Source organism: Lagenorhynchus albirostris, chromosome 3 (genome assembly GCF_949774975.1).
Source record: "Lagenorhynchus albirostris chromosome 3, mLagAlb1.1, whole genome shotgun sequence".
Taxonomy (NCBI): domain Eukaryota; kingdom Metazoa; phylum Chordata; class Mammalia; order Artiodactyla; family Delphinidae; genus Lagenorhynchus; species Lagenorhynchus albirostris.
Genome location: NC_083097.1, coordinates 147409026 through 147428991, shown reverse-complemented (window position 1 = coordinate 147428991; position 19966 = coordinate 147409026). Strand labels below are relative to the sequence as shown.

Sequence of the window (19966 nt, the reverse complement as noted above, 5' to 3'; positions counted from 1 at the left end):
TGTTGTTGTCTTTGCCTTTGCGTTGCAATTCTCCCACAATTACAGTTATATCAACTTTCTCTCTGGTACACTTAATACATATGACAGACAATTAGACAATAGACAATTGTCTAATAGACATTAGACAGTTCTCTGGAACTCTTCAAGTAGACATGAAATTTTATTCAAATAGGTATTTATTTGAGTATTGAATTAGCTACCTATTCAAATAGGTATCTACTTGTGATGTCTTATCTTCCACTCCCTGCTCAGTAAACTAATAGTGAATGTTGTCTCTAAACTGTTTCTGACTCATCTAAAGGTTAATATAGCAGAAAATAAAATTTACCTTTAATTTTACCTTGTTGGTGGAATCAGTAGGGGGTGGAATGTGATTATCTGACATATTCTGAACACCTTTGGGTGTTCTGAAGGTGAGGGGATGAGACCTGATGTGCTGCCTTGAAATAAGGTGGCCAGATTGGGTGAAGAGAGCATGGTTTACTCCAAGTGTCAGACCAGATACACTTTGCAGCATGAATTGGTCCCGTCATCTTGAAATATAGCCTGGTATAGGATGTAGAGATTGCCTAGGGGCTAGAGTTATTTTGTTTTATTTCTGTTATGAATAACTCAAATTTCATCTGACCCTGGGCCAGTGAGGGAATGGTTGATATCAGGGATTCTTTAGAACCATTTTGAGAGTAATTTCTTTTAAATTAGTATTCTTCCTGCAATTAAATATAGAACATTGAATTTTGATATACACCCTCTCCCTCCTACCCACTCTGTCATTTATTTCACACCCACTCTTACCCAACACTCCATGGAGCTTCAGTTTTCTTTTTACCTGTTCTTCTGTTTAACAATTTCTTATCTGTGGCTCTGTGTAAGATAAGAATGTCTCTGTATGTCAGTATGAGATCAGTGGTCATATGCCAGGTAAGTATCTGGGTGCAAAGAAGCTGCATCAGACTCGTTATAGCACTCCTACTACATTCTCTAAGGAGCCACGCTGCCACTTAGAGCAAAAAAGGAGTGGACTCTTACCCTCTTTTTTCTTCTCCTCTTGGATTAAAACTAGAGTAGGGTGTTGTAGTTCTTCTCCTCGTGGTTGGGCACTTCTCCTTTGGCCCAGTATCAAGGATCGCCTGTTCCAATCCTGGTCCCTCTAAAGAGTAAAGCACTACCTCTCTCCCTCATCCCTTTCTAAATTAGCTTCTATATTTGAGTTTCAGGGAAAGATACTTACAGTTCCTTAGACTCATGTCCAGAACAGGGTGCTAGAGGAAGCTTTTCTATGATCAGGTTTCCTTGTGGATCTGGTGGTTTGGCTGTTCTTCCTTTGGATACCACAAAGTAGTCTTTTCCCTCTTTGAGATTTCTCAGTTCCTACTTTCCGGCTTCATATGTTCAAGGGTCCTGAGATTCAAGGACCCTTGGACATATGCCATTTGGTTTCTCCTAGTATCTCACCTCTTTTTTATGCTATCCTTTGACTCTTATTAAATTCTGCCACTGCTGTCTGATGGAACACTTACTACGATTTTTCTAGATAATTTAAAAAATTCTCAGGCTTCCCTGGTGGCTCAGTGGTTGAGAGTCCGCCTGCCAGTGCAGGGGACGCGGGTTCGTGCCCCGGTCTGGGAAGATCCCACATGCCGCGGAGCAGCTGGGCCTGTGAGCCATGGCCGCTGAGCCTTCGCGCCCGGAGCCTGTGCTCCGCAACGGGAGAGGCCACAACGGTGAGAGACCCGTGTACCGCAAAAAACAAACAAAAATTCTCCTTTGGAGAAGGCAGACTGAATGGAAAAGAGCTACTAACTTGTCACTGGAAGATTTGAGTAGAGCCACCTAATATCTCCATTTGCTCTTGTAGATCTAAAATAAAATAGGTTAGGGGAATTCAGAATGCAAGAGTTAGCTAGTGGGCCAACTTTCCAGCTATAATTTTGATGAAAGAACCAAAGAAGAATGGCCAGATAGCTATTAAAACATCTTTTATAAATTTTGGTTTTGATGTCAGCCTTTTATTTTTCTTCTCAGTCGCTTTAGGTCGTAACCAGCCTTTGAAAAAGGAGAAACCCAAATGGAAAAGTGATTATCCCATGACAGATGGACAACTACGCAGCAAGAGAGATGAATTTTGGGATACTGCACCAGCTTTTGAAGGCCGTAAAGAGATTTGGGATGCCTTGAAGGCTGCAGCACATGCTTTTGAAAACAATGATCATGAACTGGCACAGGCAATCATTGATGGTGCGAACATAACGTTACCACATGGTAGGTTTGGTGGTTGTCAAGGACAAAGTGGAACATCATCAGCTCCTTTCTAATGGCAAGAAACCAAATGGGAAGTGTTCATTTTCCTGCTATGCATTATTCTAATTTTTTTTTTTTTTTTTAATGTAGCAAAGAGGAACATTCCTCTTTGCTTCTTGTATATCTTTTAGCTGGAGATAGGTTTACTCTGTGTGTGTGTGTGTGTGTGTGTGTGTGTGTGTGTATGTGTGTATGTGTATTTTTTAATATCAAGAAAGAGAACACTTGATAAACCTGTATTTTCTAACTTCCGTCTAATCTAGTTCTCCATCAAGGCCCCCCCCCGGCCCCAATCTTCTAGAGCTTCTAGTTCACTGGTTTCCTGCTAGCACTAGAGAGGTAGTCTCAAGTTTAGATCTCAGAAGCCATGGAGACTCAATGGACACACCTTTAGTCATTATCCTTTCTCATTGTCTGTTTTTAACATAATGAGCAAACCTAAACTTAGAAATGAGTCTCACATATTCTTAAGGACAGTTTTCTATGACTGTATCCCTGAGCTTTATTAGAAACCTCTCTCCTTTGCTTAGGAATGTGACTCTTAACGACCACCACAAGCTTTGAATGTTTCCAGGGACACATGTATGCTGGATGCATGCATATCCTCATGTTTAGTCTCCTTGATTAGAAACAAAAATGTTTCATGCTATACTAAGATTTAGATGTTAATTTTACAGTATATTATATTCTTGTTCTGTTGATTACTATATTTATAAATTGACTTTTCAGTTTTTCAAGTTAATATTTTTCTAAGTTGTCTCTTTAGGTCCGATATAATCCTATATTTCGTTGAATAGTTTTCTATTTATTATTATACTCTCATTGTTTTGTTTGCAGTATCTTCCTTTTTTTTCTTTTCTTCTTTCCTTTCTTTTTCCCCCCCATGGGAATTTTTAGTAAAAGGTGAAAGATTCATACGATCTGAAGAGAAACACAAGTATCGTTCAGTATCTTACTTTGTCTACATTTTCAGAGGAACAGTGCTTTTCACTGTTTAATCATCGGCTTTGACTCTTTGTCAAATAAAAGGTATTTAACTTAGTATCCTTTCCAGTGTTCCAAATCTCCATTAATTTTCCGAATTAATTGTGCTTCCAAGAAACTTTTAAAAATATATATTCCATAGCTGTTCTGTTCTTTAGTAGTAAAACCTTATTAGGATGGGCTTGGGTTAATAACATTGAGCACCCTATATATATAGATCACTATATATAGATCACTTTTTCTATGCAGGTGTAAAAATAATCCGTCCTACATTTGAAAAATTTATAATAGAATGCAGTATGACTCTTTAGTCCCTATTTTCATGGATAGTCTCTGAATTCTTTACTTCTTACATGACTGGAGTGGACATCACCTTGTTCCATTACCTTTCTTAGTTCTATAATTTGTCTTCAAATACTACCTTTATATAATATAAAGGGAAGGGCCTTCCTTTACAGTTAGTTTTGTCATCCATCTCTTTTTACTGCTTACATCCTATATTTTAAAAGCAGAATATATTGGTATCTGTACAGGCCCGCGAGTGGGGTGGGGGTGGTGTTTATCTGTGATTTAGGAGCCCAAGGCCCAGAACCTTGGAACTTTGACTTCCTTACTTTGTACCTGTCATAGTTACCTATGGGAAAATCTAATTTTGTTCTGTTAATTATGGCCTTGTTTACAAGTTCATGGAGGCATAACAGCTCTGTTACATTTAAGGTAGGGACCTATGCATATCCTATTAGAAACGGGCTCAGATCTCTAAAAACTCAAGTCCCTCATTTCTGTTTATCTGTGTGAACCGCAAAGTAATGATCCTGGCAGCCCCACCAACCAACAGACTGGGGAGAATTATTCTTGGAAATTTGAGAATATTGGATGAGCCTCAACTCGTCCCCTCTATGTTTAAGGAATATTTTCTGCTTTAGCGTGAAAGAATCAAATTGACTTTCCTCAAGCTTTCCTCTTTGAAAGCTCTGTAATAACTTTATGTGTATTAATATTATTGTCATTGGTACCCTTGATTGATTTCCCTTGTTCATATCTGAAACTTATCAATAATGTTTCTTGGGTGGACTTTTGAATTATATTTCGTTAGGTACTCTAACTCACCATTAGTTTATAACTTAGCTATTTAGTTACATGTTTTTACCTACACCTCACTGGTATTGGTGAAATCCCTTCCATCTTTTAGGTGTAATTACGTAATTGAAATTTTACTTTGGATACATTTTGTTGTATTAAACCCTAACCATCCCAAAGTACTTCATATTTTGAGTTTAAAATATTGCATAGGCTTTAGCTCTTGTTTAGTTCAGGCTTTGGTATCAGACCTAGCCTTACTTCCTGCCTCTACTGTATTACTTATAGCTATGTGCCTTTGGGCAAATTGCTTCTTTTCTGTAAACTTCATTTCTCTCATCTGTAAAATATGGATTGTAAGTACCTGCATTGTAGGGTGGTCGTATTGATTAAATGTGATTATAAAACATGTAAATTGCTTACCATAGTCCAAAAAACACATAATAAATAGTAGTGCTGATGATTGTATCTTTTTTTTTTGAATTTTATTTTTTTATACAGCAGGTTCTCATTAGTTATCCATTTCATACATATTAGTGTATACATGTCAATCCCAATCTCCCAGTTAATCCCACCACCACCACGACCGCCCACCCACCACTTTCCCCCCTTGGTGTCCATACGTCTGTTCTCTACATCTGTGTCTTAATTTCTGCCCTGCAAACCGGTTCATCTGTACCATTTTTCTAGGTTCCACATATATGCGTTAATATACGATATTTGTTTTTCTCTTTCTGACTTAACTTCACTCTGTATGACAGTCTCTAGATCCATCCACGTCTCTACAAATGACCCAATTTCGTTCCTTTTAATGGCTGAGTAATATTCCATTGTATACATGTACCATATCTTCTTTATCCATTCGTCTGTCGATGGGCATTTAGGTTGCTTCCATGTCCTGGCTATTGTAAATAGTGCTGCAATGAACATTGGGGTGCATGTGTCTTTTTGAATTATGGTTTTCTCTAGGTATGTGCCCAGTAGTGGGATTCCTGGGTCATATGGTAATTCTATTTTTAGTTTTTTAAGGACCCTCCATACTGTTCTCCATAGTGGCTGTATCAATTTACCTTCCTACCAACAGTGCAAGAGGGTTCCCTTTTCTCCACACCCTCTCCAGCATTTGTTGTTTGTAGATTTTCTGATGATGCCCATTCTGACCGGTGTGAGGGTCCTTTCTTTCTCTCTTCTCCTTCTGGGACCCATATAATGCGAATGTTGTTATGTTTAATGTTGTCCCAGAGGTCTCTTAGGCTGTCTTCATTTCTTTTCATTCTTTTTTCTTTATTCTGTTCCGCAGCAGTGAATTCCACCATTCTGTCTTCCAGGTCACTTATCCGTTTTTCTGCCTCAGTTATTCTGCTATTGATTCCTTCTAGTATATTTTTCATTTCAGTTATTGTATTGTACATCTCTGTTTGTTCTTTAATTCTTCTAGGTCTTTGTTAAACATTTCTTACATATTCTCGATCTTTGCCTCCATTCTTTTTCTGAGGTCCTGGATCATCTTCACTATCATTATTCTGAATTCTTTTTCTGAAAGGTTGCCTATCTCCACTTCATTTAGTTGTTTTTCTGGGGTTTTATCTTGTTGCTTCATCTGGTACATAGCCCTTTGTCTTTTCATCTCGTCTGTCTTTCTGTGAATGTGGTTTGAGTTCCACAGGCTGCAGGATTGTAGTTCTTCTTGCCTCTGCTGTCTGCCCTCTCAAGGATTGTATTTCTTGAACTCTGACATTAACAAGTAAATTCCTTGCACCTAAATTATAGATTTCAGTCATTTTCTGGATCTACTGTCTACTGGTAACATCTTTCTTTGGCTTTTAGGATACCCTTCTTTTGGGCATATGCCTAATGGAATTTAGAGGTTATGTTGATTCAATAGCAACAATAGTGGCAGATTTATTTATTTAAAATTTTTATTTTATTTATTTATTTTTGGCTGTGTTTGGTCTTTGTTGCCATGTGCGGGCTTTCTCTAGTTGTGGTGAGCGGGCTTCTCATTGCGGTGGTTTCTCTTGTTGCAGAGCATGGGCTCTAGGCACCCAGGCTTCAGCAGTTGTGGCTTGTGGGCTCTACAGCGCAAGTTCAGTAGTTGTGGCGCATGGGCTTAGCTGCTCCGCGGCATGTGGGGTCTTCCCAGACCAGGGCTCGAACCCGTGTCCCCTGCCTTGGCAGGCAGATCCTTAACCACTGTGCCACCAGGGAAGCCCAGTAGTAGATTTATTAATTAGACACCTAGCAGTGAGGACATTGTTAGTTTAGCATCATCTCACACCTGATCCATGCCCATCCCCTTCATCTCCGTCTGTCAATATTACCCATAAGATTACTGAACTAATCATAGATTGACAGCCTGAAGAGATCCTAGGATATACACTCCTTTCTAAGTTTTCTTCCAAAAATCTCCTTTTTTGTTTTCATCTCATCCTCTCTTCCCATAATCTTTTTGTTATCTCAACCTTATTCATATTATCTTCCCAGTATAAATATTATATATATTTAACTTTATATATAAAGTTCTTTAAAGCTTGAAAACCATATGAAAATGTCTTTGTAAATGTTGTTTGTATCTGTGTTGTCTGTTATTTTAGATTGTATGCTCAAAGTAAGCAAGGATTATGCCCTTTTTGATTTAAATTGTATTTAGTGTCAGTGTTTTATGCATAAAAATTATGTATTTGTCAATGGCCTTTTTTCTTGTGATGATAGTTACCTTTTCTGTTGTTTCAAGGAAACAACCCTTTCCCCCATATTTTCGCTTTCTTTTCTTTCTCTTATAGTGGTTCCCTTGATAATTAATGTGTTTTATCTTAATTCCGGTCAGCAGGTCATATTTATTATATTCCTGCCTGTCCAAACACAAAATAATTCTGTGCTCTTTAATTATCTTCCTCTATTAATATCTGTGAGAAGTCTTCAGTTTGTTATTCTCAAATGGCAGTAGGGATTTTTAAGAGGGAAGTTGGTGTCATAACTACCTGGGGATTTTACATATGAATGTATATTTTCACTTTGGAAATTATGACTCAGGTAGAGGATAATATGGACATGTGTAATAGTGTACTATTGTGGAAAAAACTCCCTCCGTGATTCTAGTGTCTGCTGCTGCTTTTCCACAGCCTCCCCATCCTAGAAGAGCTTTAGTTTTCATTATTTACACAGCATTTTTTACTCATGGTCTTAAATTTCTTAAAGAGCTTATTTCCTTTTTCTAATTGAGTGCTATTTTGTCACTACCTAAAATTCCTAAAAACATTCCTAAATACAGTGTTTTGCCTGTGAAACCAGCTTATAGATTAAATGGCATGCCCAAATTAGCATAAACATGGTGAAAAGAAGGTGGTTTTTATTTTCGTATTTCACAGAGTCTGGTTCATAGTGGCTATTCAGATATTTTCAGTGAGAGCTCGTTCAGAAACAGTATCTGTTTATCTGGTAAAGAGGAGGATTTAATGCTTTTTTAAAATTATTATTCAGAAGATTTAAAAAGATTTTTAAAATTGCCTACTCCTTTCCCTACCTTCCAATTTTCTAGAAGGGTTGTTGTTTATTTCTTTAGCATCTACAATTAATGTGTTTTCCATCTCCTTGCAATTCACGTGTAAAAGCTCCCTTCTTAATCTTCCCTGTATAGTAGGAGTAGCTGCTCACTACTACCCATTCAGTTGGACTTTTTTTTTTTTTTTTTTTTGCGGTACGCGGGCCTCTCACTGTTGTGGCCTCTCCCGTTGTGGAGCACAGGCTCCGGACGCGCAGGCTCAGCGGCCACAGCTCACGGGCCCAGCCACTCCGCGGCATGTGGGATCTTCCCGGACCGGGGCACGAACCCGCGTCCCCTGCATCGGCAGGCGGACTCTCAACCACTGCACCACCAGGGAAGCCTTCAGTTGGACTTTTGAAGGCCATTTTCTTTTGTCCTTTCTCATTCTTCAGGATATGCGAGGTAGAAAATAGCAATTCTTGAAAAACCTTTATTTTTTAGTCACCTTCAAAATACAGGTGGGAAAGGAGTTGCCCAGAATTTTTTTTCTTTTTCCTGGTCTTTCTTATCTCAGAATATATCAAATGTGAATAAATTAAATTATGTATAATGCAGTTTAAGTTGTTTAAAACTAAGGCACTTATAAATAGCTTAAATAGAGCATTTCTGTGTATAGGAAGCCAACATGATGAAAGAACTCCTGGTCTGAGAATCAGAAATAATAAAATACTATCAGTTCATGTTTTGAATTGATGTTATTTAATTCTCATGCCTGTGATAATCACCTACAACAGTCCCCATTTTAAACAGATGAGAAAACTGAAGCACAGGGAAGTTACATTATTTTTCCGAGGTAGAAGTCATGAAATTGGGCTTTGAACTCAAGTCCTAGATCTAACGGTAACTAAAGCAACTAAGTTACAGGCTCAAGACATTTCATCTGTGTTTTCTGTAAAGTTACTACATGAGTAATTTTCAATGTTAATTCCATGTGTACTATTTTAGGTCTCTCCCACACTATATAGAATACTTTGTTTTTTTATAAATTTATTTATTTTATTTGTTTATCTTTGGCTACATTGGGTCTTCGCTGCTACTTGCAGGCTATCTCTAGTTGCAGTGAGCCGGTGCTACTCTTCGTTGCGGTGTGTGTGCTTCTCATTGCGGTGGCTTCTCTTGTTGCGGAGCACGGGCTCTAGGCGCACAGGCTTCAGCAGTTGTGGCTTGCAGGCTCTAGAGCGCAGGCTCAGTAGTTGTGGTGCATGCGCTTAGTTGCCCCATGGCATGTGGGATCTTCCCGGACCAGGGCTCGAACCCGTGTCCCCTGCATTGGCAGGCGGATTCTTAACCACTGTGCCACCAGGGAAGTCCCTAGAATACTTTAAAATGATATACTTCTATTAATACTAAAGAGAAACAAGTGAATTCTCTCAGACATGGACAGATAGGAAATGCATATGTGTAGGCCTTGTTTCTCTTTCCTTTAAGTGTGTTAGACGCCCATTCAGAAGCAAGCCATGGGGCTTCTCTGGTGGTGCAGTGGTTAAGAATCTGCCTGCCAATGCAGGGGACACGGCTTCGAGTCCTGGTCTGGGAAGATCCCACATGCTGCGGAGCAGCTAAGTCCGTGCGCCACAACTACTGAGACTACGCCCTAGAGCCTGCGAGCCACAACTCCTGAAGCCCGGGCGCTTAGAGCCTGTGCTCTGCAACAAGAGAAGCCACCGCAAGAAGCCCGTACACCGAGATGAAGAGTAGCCCCCGCTCACCACAACTAGAGAAAGCCCGCACACAGCAACGAAGACCCAACGCAGCCAAAAATAAATAAATAAAATAAATTAATTAAAAAAAAAAAAGCAAGCCATGAATTCTGATTCCTTTAAAGGTCCCTATAAGAATTTGTCATTTAATAAACTTAATTCATGAACATAAAGCTTAAGAACGAAAGCATGAAAATTGTACATACATGAGAGACAGAGGATTTTTACCAGACTTGTGTTTAGAAATGAAATGGGGCCTTAATAAAGAATCTGATGACTGACTAATCATAAATGTTATATCCTTTTCCTCTCTCTATCCTCAACGAAACAAAAATGATTTGGAGTTACACAGTGTAGCTTTATCCACTCCTCGGCTGCTGTCACCCTTTTTCTTCAGGTAGAGCAACAAAGGGCCTAAAATAGCTGAGGTGGGAGTTTGTCCCTGAGTCAGGAGGCTTGTCTCTGAAGAAGACCTCCTTTCTTTGCCATTCTGGTGGTGGGGGTGGACGGAAAGCAGGGTTTCTGATGTGGTCCCAGGAAGTGTACTGCACCGACTTCCACTTCTGTAAAGCCAGGTCAGCTAAATAAACCAGTGCCTGAGTGCTGCTGGTCTGTTCCTCTGTTCCTTTTAAAGAGTTGGAATTAAAGATCAGTGTCCTGTTAGAAATGTGGCCAAATGTTACACAAGCTCTTAATCATGGTCTAACCATCGTAAGACTTTGGTAATACATCCAAACTAAGCCACTTTTCACCTGTGCTTGCTAGAAGAGATGATAGACTTGGTACTTCTGAATCCCAGTCTTAATAGCTAATTTGGTGGAATGAGACAACTGAACCTGCTTCTCCTAAAGCCTGACTATCAGACATAAGCTTAATATAATTCCCAGCAAAGTGTTTGCATGAGAGAGCCTGTAATTTGTTAGTCCTGAAAGACGGCTCATAACACCTGGATGAAGGGTAATTTCGATGGCCCTTTTGACATTATTGTGAGGTTTGTAAAGGACCCCATGAAGCATAAAGCAGTGGGCTCAAACATTATGAAACTTTGATCCTTTGTGATATTGCTATTGGTGAGCTCTCCTCCGTAAGTCTGGTTCTGAGATTTAAAACTTGTATGAGAAGGGAACTGGCATTATATGTACTAGTCAATTTGCATGTGTTTTATTATTTAATCCTTACACCTACTTTGTGAGGTAGATAGTATAGTCCTTGAGGAAACAGACTGAATATGTCCAAGATTAGGATTCAAATTAAAATTTGGGTGTGATGGCTTCAAAGCCACTGTTCCTTCTATCACATTTACTGCTTCTCCAGTCTTCTATTCCTCTGTCAGGCTCAACAGTGGGCTGCCTGAATCATAGGTCTAACCCACTCTTTCTTTCCTTCCCATTCTTTCTGTTATTTCAGTGTTCTTTTCCTTTTTAGCTGTGTCCAACTCACTTATGTGTTTAGGTCTTCTGTTGTCTTAGGAAGTCATGTTTTATGAAGAGTTCACACGTTCTGGATCAGTTAGAAAAGTGAAGTCGAGAATAAAGACGTCTTTTCTCATCCTTGGAAGAAACCCCCAATGTGACAAAAGCCTTGCAGTTCTAGGATATTGCTTTCCTAATTTCTTAATTAATTTTGGGAGGACCATTTTCTACATCAGATTGCTAGTATGTTTTAAATATTAAATGTTTTCAACTCTTTTGAGGTATATTGAAGAACACTAAACAGCACATATTTAAAGTGTATAGTTTGGTTAGCTTTGACATGTAAACACCCATGAAACCATCACTACAATCAAGGTAACATTTTAATATCCTCAAAAGTTTCCTTACATAAAAATTTATTTTTAACTTTTGCAGATTTGTTCATGTAGCTCTGCAAGTCTCATGTGGTAAAAATTTTAAGACTGAGCTGCAGTCTTGCAGGAGCGAACATAGAGGGAAAACCAGTGAGGCCTTCGAATGCTTAAAAAGACGTCTTTCTTTTTAACCTGAAAGCTACTTGAGAAAGAGTAAAGTGTTAGACGTTCTGGCATTTAGTAAAGCTATTTTTATTATTTGGTATATAATTTAGTCTTTATAAGTTTCTTGTGAAATATTTTGAAGCCTAATTAAAAACAGCCATAGAAAAGTGTTGACCAAGGAAAATAGAACATCTGAGCCAGTCATCTAGATAGAAGATAAATAAAAACAACTTCAAAAAATTATGTATGGGGCTTCCCTGGGGGCGCAGTGGTTGAGAGTCCGCCTGCCGATGCAGGGGACATGGGTTCGTGTCCCAGTCCGGGAAGATCCGACATGCCGCGGAGCAGCTAGGCCTGTGAGCCATGGCTGCTGAGCCTGCACGTCCGGAGCCTGTGCTCCGCAATGGGAGAGGCCACAGCAGTGAGAGGCCCGCGTACCACAAAAAAAAAAAAAAAAAAAAAAAAAAAATTATGTATGAAATCAGAACAGAAGGTAGTCTTGGCAGTGTTCTTCCTACCCTGGGGAGCTTTCAGGGGTTCCTGACCTGCGGAAGCAGTGGCCTGGCAGTCATTTATCCCGGTGGCCATCTGTGTCTGCTAGGACTTGAGTGAGGCCTATAATGGGTTTTTGAGGAGAAGGGGAAAAAAAGACAAGTACTTAGGTGAACAATCTAAGCAAGCCTGGCTAGAATGTCTTTAGAACTAGTGAAGAATTATTAGATGAACTGCACCGTCAGTGGCCAGTGGGTGATGATTAAAAGCCTTTTGTAAATTGCATGTGCAAACATAGCTAGGAGTGATTTTTGGAAACGTAAAAAAATCCTTATGTTATCAACTTTTAGAGTGGTTCCTTCCCTTCTGTGTTTAAATACAGTGTTTCTTTAAGCAAAACTCTCTTCTAACCGTGCCCTGTTTTTTACACATTGCTCTCAAATATCATAGATGAGACAGTGATAGTAATAGGTCCATTTTGTCACTACATGTGGTGGCTTCGCAGCACTGAAACTTCTTAGTCAACACTTTATTTTACCTCATCTTCCAGATGCTTCTTTGACCTGTCACTAACATCACTGGCAAACGTATTGTTGGGCTGCATTTGGAGTGTTGGTTTCTTGCTCCTTGTGATTCACATTTGGTTCTTCATCCCTCTGATATTTGTCCTCTGCCTTTTTCCAAGCACATTTCTTCCTCTCCTTAACCATATCATTAACCTGGGAGTCTCGTAGAGCTGTCACAAGCCCTATAGCCTTATCCCTGTGTTACACATTGACTTCTTCAGGAATCAGATTATTTTACTGTGTTACTTAACTGTCTCTGACCCTGGGCAAGCTACCTCTCTCTTCTTCAATTTTCCCATTTGTAAAATGAGTATGATAGACTTACCTTAGAGGGCTGTTGTGAGGATTAAGTGTTAATGTATGTAAAGTGCTTAGACAGAGCTAGTAAGCCCTCTTAAGTGTTTGCTTTTATGTTTAAACTTACACATTCGAGATTATTACTCTACAAACTGCTTTTACCCTTTTCCCAATATGCTTCTTCAGTTACCTTCAGATAACTCAATTGAAGTATCTCCCTGAACCTGAAGCAGTTAAGAATCCAAGCAGAGGGCTTCCCTGGTGGCGCAGTGGTTGAGAATCTGCCTGCCAGTGCAGCGGACATGGGTTCGATCCCTGGTTCCAGGAAGATCCCACATGCCGCAGACAGCTAAGCCCGTGTGTCACAACTACTGAGCCAGCGCTCTAGAGCCTGCAAGCCACAACTACTGAGACTGTGTGCCACAACTACTGAAGCCTGCACGCCTAGAGCCTGTGCTCCGCAACAAGAGAAGCCACCACAATGAGAAGCCTGCGCACCGCAACGAAGAGTAGCCTCCGCTTGCCACAACTAGACAAAGCCCACACGCAGCAATGAAGACCCAATGCAGCCAAAAATAAATACATAAATAAATAAATTAAAAACAAAAAAAGAATCCAAGCAGAGAATCTTGTAACCCTAAATTCTCTGTCACTCTTATCCCCTGATTAGGTGATTCCTTTCCTAACCTATCATTAGGTCTCACCCCTTACCACCAGTTCTCTCAGATCCATTTCTTTGCATTGTTAGCCAGCCAGTCATTTTAGCAGGGCCCCCTGATTCCAGTCAGTCACTCTCCCTTCATGCAAATAATAAAATAATCTTTAGGCTTTGTCTTCTTCACTAGCATAACCCTAGCACCTGAAACATTGCTTGGCGTATAGTAGGCACTCAATATTTGTTGGATGAATGACTCATGGACCTATATTAGCCACATGTACCTATACTAGCCTCCTCTAGAAATTTCCTAAGGTATTAAGTCTAAACTCCTGAACCCTCCTATCAGGTTTTCACTATTGCTCTCTGTTTAGTAATTTCACACCATTGATTGTGTATTCCACCTCAGCAGAGCCACTTGTTATCCCCTACTTATCTTGTACTAATTCTTCTTTTAAAAAAATATTTATTTATTTGGTTGCACTGGGTCTTAGTTGCAGCAAGCGGGTTCCTTAGTTGTGGCTCGAGGGCTCCTCAGTTGTGGCATGCAAACTCTTAGTTGCAGCATGTGGGATCTAGTTCCCTGGCCAGGGATTGACCTGGGTCCCCTGCATTGGGAGCGTGGAGTCTTAACCACTGCACCACCAGGGAAGTCCCTCTTGTACTAATTCTTGTTTCCATATCATTCGTATTTCTTGGGATGCCCTACATTTGTATTCTGTGTCATGCCCAGAACACACTATTTCTACAGAATTTTTCCTTCTTGGCTCTACCAACTCTAGTCACATTTCTATTGTGTGATATCTCAGCTCCTATATTTGATTTTCAGTGTCAATTTGTATTTAAATCTTTGGTGGGTATGCTGTGTCTGCTCACCTTGATTATAAGCTCCTGGGGGTCAAGGACAGTCTTGGCTGTCTTGTAACCTTCTCTACTTAGTGCCAGTGACATATCCTGCACACTTCTAGGTGTTTAGTAAGTGTTCATGCAGCAACTCTGGAACGCGAGAATTGTTTTCTAGTGATCTTTACGAAGTCCTAAAGAGATTGTGATTAGAGACCCTATTAGCAGAGCAGTTTTTTCTTTAATAAAGAGATGTGGGGCCATAGAGTGGTGGACGATTTAGGAGTATATTATTCAAAAGAGTTGGAGCCTGCAGAGGAGTCATTTTGCTCTGAATAGGTAATTTTGGGGTAATATTCAGCTCTGGGCTATATTGATTATTTTATTGATACTTTATGATCCCAGGTATTTAATTTGGGGATAGGGTAACCCATAAAACTGCAGCCTAAAAATGTAATTAAATGATGTTTGACTTCATGGCCTGAATTCTTCCCCTATTTAGTTTTTTGTTTAATCTAAAACTAGAGCATATTTATAACTCAGATTACAGGATAGTTTGACTGGTAGGAGTGAGGAAAGGAATAAACCAGGAAACTTCATGTTAAATAAGTTGCAAGTTACCTTTCCCCAAAATATTGGAATATGGGAGCTTCTAAGCAGTAGAGTCTGGATAGCTGATTTCCAGCCTCGTAGATGGGAGGCTGCCTGAGCTAGAATAAGAAGATATGCCATCTTCAGCTGTACCTCTTCAATGGAGTTTTTATTCTCACCCATTTGAGTCTGAAAACTGAACCCCTGACTTGCTGGGCTGAAGGGCAGAAGGGGCAAGACTCAGCTTTCTATTGTGATGAAAGAGTGAGTATTCAGCTCTAGGAAGAGCCAGAGTGCCTGTTAGACTGTACATTTGGTTTAAGCTTGGCATGCGCTACTGTTTCAGCACTGCGCTAGAGGCTGCCATGGCACCTCTCGTCCTGGTTTCTAGGGAGGCTAAAAATATAGGCTGTCTTTTGGTCAAGACATTGTTCTGCCTGTAGTTTGACAGCTTTGGTTTGCACTTTTATTTTCTATCTCTTGTGGTGCATGAAGATGAAGCAGCATGTGCAAACCTGGAAATCACGTTAGAGGTCATTTTTATCCTGCCTCATTTTGCTAATTGAGAGAAGTATTACAGGTTAAAGAACATTGCTCAAGGTTGTACACCTAGTTAATAACAAGGCTGGGAATATCATCTTGGTCTTCTGATTCCAAAGGTAATGATTTAGAATGGTGCCTCTCTTAGAGAATGTTTTTCTAGCAGAACAGTTATGTAAATATATATGTTCTTGTTCCTATCAGGCTGACATTACTGACGCCCCAGTATCAATGGGATATATATCTGAAGGTATTTTCCTGAGAGAGATGATGAGTCTGTAGTGAACTCTCCACCTTCTCTTTGCTAGTTTTCCTAATGGTCAGCCCACCTGAAAGGCACTGAGGTTTCTTTGCCTTAGGACAAGGCTATATCAAGTATATAAACAGTGAAGTTTGCACAACTGACTATTTATAAATAATATTTATACTGCAGTGTGATGGTTACTAGTGTAGGGAATTGCTGGTGATCACAACTGGGCTTGAAGCATATCTATTTCTACAGTCATAGCAGTGTTCAGATTAGTGAATAACACAGAGGCTGAACATTATTTTTAAATACAGAGGAAAGGGGAGATTCGCGTGTATTAATGCTTGGTGCCTGAGTTCTCACCCCAGCCCATCTTATGTAACTTAGCAGGCCCAATTCAACCCTTGGTGGATTGGTGACTGTTCCAGTCTCATTTGGGATGCTTTGGATTTTCAGCCTATTGATGGAGATCAGTTTATTAAGTCATTTGTTCATTGGTAACCATTTCTCAGTGTCCATGCCCCATATTCATTAGCCTGTGTATGAGTGTTCTGAATATGGTAGATATTTTTGGTTTTTATCCAAATTGATAATCAGCTGACATTAATGTTCCAGTTTGAGCAAAAGACACATTATGAATAACCTTAAAATAAAACATTCATTAAGTATGCTTTCAAGTTCCCCAAGGGAAGCTCTGGTAATTACAATGGTTTATACTTTACAAAGAAATTAACCATGAATACCTTCTTTTAAACCATAAACACTTTTTTCCCCCTCCCCTGAGCTAGCCAGTTATAAACTTCATGCCTCTTTTGTTCTTCCTTTTTAACTCAAAGCTTCTCTGTAACAGATTGACTAATTTGGGTTAAATAAAACACCCCAGTCATTTCTGTGGTGGTTGTGCTAATGAGATCCATACATAAGGCATGAGACAATGGCAGCTGGTAAGCTTGTCATCTCTAGTTTGTGATCTCTTTGGACTGAGGACTTCCGGCCAAGACTTCAACTTAGGAAGTCTAGGCACTAAGAGAACCACTCTGGAACACTGTGTTGTGGAGAATTGAGCTTAGGGATCTGGGGTTTTTGCCTTTTTTTTTTTTAAGGTTAGCTGATTCATTTCCTAAAAAGATATCCCAATGTAATTGGCATCTCCCATTAATTTGGTCTAAGCATTGATAATATTAGTAAATTGGAATTTTGTGTGCTTTCTTTTACTTTTTTTTTTTTTTTTTTTTTTTCCGGTACGTGGGCCTCTCACTGTTGTGGCCTCTCCCGTTGCGGAGCACAGGCTCCGGACACGCAGGCTCAGCGGCCATGGCTCATGGGCCCAGCCGCTTCGCGGCATGTGGGATCTTCCCGGACCAGGGCACGAACACGTGTCCCCTGCATCGGCAGGCGGACTCTCAACCACTGCGCCACCAGGGAAGCCCTGGTCATGGGTCTTGATAATGATTATTGATGATCACTGACAGAGATTGGCCTTATTTTACATTTTTTTCTCTACAGTGGCACGCCAATGAGATGTTTGAGCATTTTGCAAGATGTAAAGAAAAATGCATTCATTTAGATTAAACTCTTTTTCATATCTTCTCTTTCTTAAGGTGCACTTACAGAGTGCTATGATGAACTGGGGAATAGGTATCAGCTTCCAGTCTACTGCTTGGCACCACCAATCAACATGATAGAGGAAAAGAGCGACATAGAGACTCTGGATATTCCTGAGCCACCGCCCAATTCGGGGTATGAATCTCAGCTCCGTTTGCGCCTTTCCACCGGCAAGGACCTCAAACTTGTGGTCCGCAGCACAGACACAGTGTACCACATGAAGAGGCGGCTACATGCAGCAGAAGGAGTGGAACCGGCTAGTCAGCGGTGGTTCTTTTCTGGCAGACCTCTCACTGACAAAATGAAGTTGGAAGAGCTGAAGATCCCAAAGGACTATGTTGTACAGGTTATAATGAGCCAACCTTTGCAAAACCCAACACCAGTTGAGAACTGAACTGGTCCTGCTGGCTGTCCCTAGATCCCTTCTGCTCCTTTTTATTGTTGTTATCATTTCCTACTCTATGGCGTGAAATTTATTTTCACTGCTCTGAATTCCTTATGAATGGATTTAGTTCTGAGGAATTACCAGTGAAAACTTCCATCTGTGATGGAGACCAACGAAAATAATTAATAAAACACAAAGAGCCAGCCTTTGAGACTCATGTAATTACAGTTTCTAATTCAAGAGGCAGTTAAGAAATAGATAACCATTTATTTTAAAATACCCAACAACTATATAATGGCTGTATTTAAATGATTTGGACTGTAAATAGAACATTGCATCAATGCAGAACAGCACCAAGCACCTGTGAATATAGAATTCTTAAAAAATAAATCAAATACAATTTCCAGAAATCATCAATAACAGTTATAAAACTTGAGCTTTTTAAAATGGAAACTGAAAAGAGCAGTACTTGAGGTTCTCTTCTTTTCTGGTCTTAATTCCTTGCTCAATTGATATTTAGCCATAAAGGAGTAGAGACTGGCAAATTGTGTTTTGATATTGCTTTCCCCATCCCCATATGTTGAGCTCCTTGTTTACATTCACACTAAATTTTGGTGCCTTCCAGCACGTTGGTGGCAGGCACCTTTCTGGAACACTAGGCAATAATTTAGTCAGTGCATTCCGATCTCTGACTTTCAACTGATAACTTAGTTGAAAAGTCTATTGTCCTCTTGCTGCATAGGTATTTTGAAATGTCTATATAATGAAGCTGTTTCATATCCAGGCTTAGAAGGACACTACTATGTAAAACCTTCATTGATCTACCTACTCTGCTTAGAACTTTTCAGAGCTAACTGTGCCCCCAAATGCATGGATATGCATGGAACCAAGTACAGCTGGGAATGTACTTGAATCATTCCAGGGATTCAGGGGAATCCCAGGGAATGCATGGAATCAAGTACAGCTGTTCCTACTGTAGGATAATAAAGTAATTATCTCTTCTCCCCCAATTTGCAGGAAGGGTGTAAGGAAAACCCATTCTGTCTGTGCCTGGGAGAATTGTGCCTGTCTTCAGTCTTTTAGAAAAAATTTCAACTCGTAATTTGCTAGAGTGAAATATTTACTGACATCACTTAAACATCGACAGTGAGACCAAATGTTGATATGTTGCTTTATACTTTAGTGCTTTCCATAGTTCATTGTTACCTGTAGTTGTGGTGGATGAGAATTTTCCTCTCTCATCTTTCCTAGCAAAGAGGCAAATTAAGAAGCATCTGCAGATTATATTAGAGGACTGAAAAATTTGGTGAGATAACCTGACTCTTCTGTACTAGGACTGGAACAAAGCTGCCAAGGATTATATTTAATTTGGAGCCTTTTCAAGGTTGGTCCCATAAGTGAGAAGGGGGCTACCAAGTGATTTCTGAACCCCTGAGAATCCATGAGATGGAAAAGTAGAGGCAAGAAGGCACTTACCTTGTTCTCAAATGAGAAATAATCAAACCTTCACATGTTATTTTGGATGTGAAGCACCATTATTAATTTTAATGGCAAAATGAAACTAGTTTAAATGTAATGTTTAAAATACTATTAAATTTCCTATAGCCTGATTGCACATATCTATAATTGTAACATATCATGTTTCTGAGAGCTTTAACTGCTTCTCTTTTTCATGCAATCATTTTAAAGATTGTGGCTACATTTAATTTAGGTTTACTGATAATTGAATCTAAATTCAAGAGGCAACAGCAGCATTAATTCCAAAGGAGTATTTTTATATATGGAGGTGGAGATATGCGAGGGTATTTCAATATAATGCCCCTGTCATCAAAATGTTTCCTTATTAATTTGTGTGTCACATTGAACAGCAACATCTCTCAAAGTTTGTCAACTGGAGGACAAAAAAAGTGTTCAAATCTATTTTTCTTAAGTAAATTTGGTGATATAATAATCTATAGTTGGTAGATTTTTTTTGTTGAGGATTGGAGCTCTCTTAATAGTTTATTTTATTTTAAAGGAACGTGTACTTTGAATAACAATTTTCTGGGCATTTAACTAACCTAGGTGAGAAAACCATGGTGCTGTTTAATTGTAAATAGATTGATATAAGATTGGACCAATACTTGATGTGTACAATTTTAGTATGTAGGGTTTTTGTGCTTTTTTAAAAAAAAAGTTCAATTTT

The 19966-nt window shown here is 39.5% G+C and overlaps 1 protein-coding gene and 1 pseudogene across 8 annotated transcripts in view; one reads left to right on the top strand and one right to left on the bottom strand.

The window, feature by feature from the left end:
- Window positions 1-19966, top strand: part of UBTD2 (ubiquitin domain containing 2) — a 57071-nt gene extending 37105 nt beyond the window's left edge. For all 8 annotated transcript variants that reach the window (XM_060144201.1, XM_060144194.1, XM_060144200.1 and 5 more), the window contains 2 exons: window positions 2026-2262; window positions 17393-19966. In XM_060144201.1, coding sequence (XP_060000184.1) covers window positions 2026-2262; window positions 17393-17790 — 635 coding nt within the window. In that variant the 3' untranslated portion in view covers window positions 17791-19966. The remainder of the gene's footprint in view (window positions 1-2025; window positions 2263-17392) is intronic.
- On the bottom strand, window positions 3151-3241 carry LOC132518966 (U5 spliceosomal RNA; annotated as a pseudogene).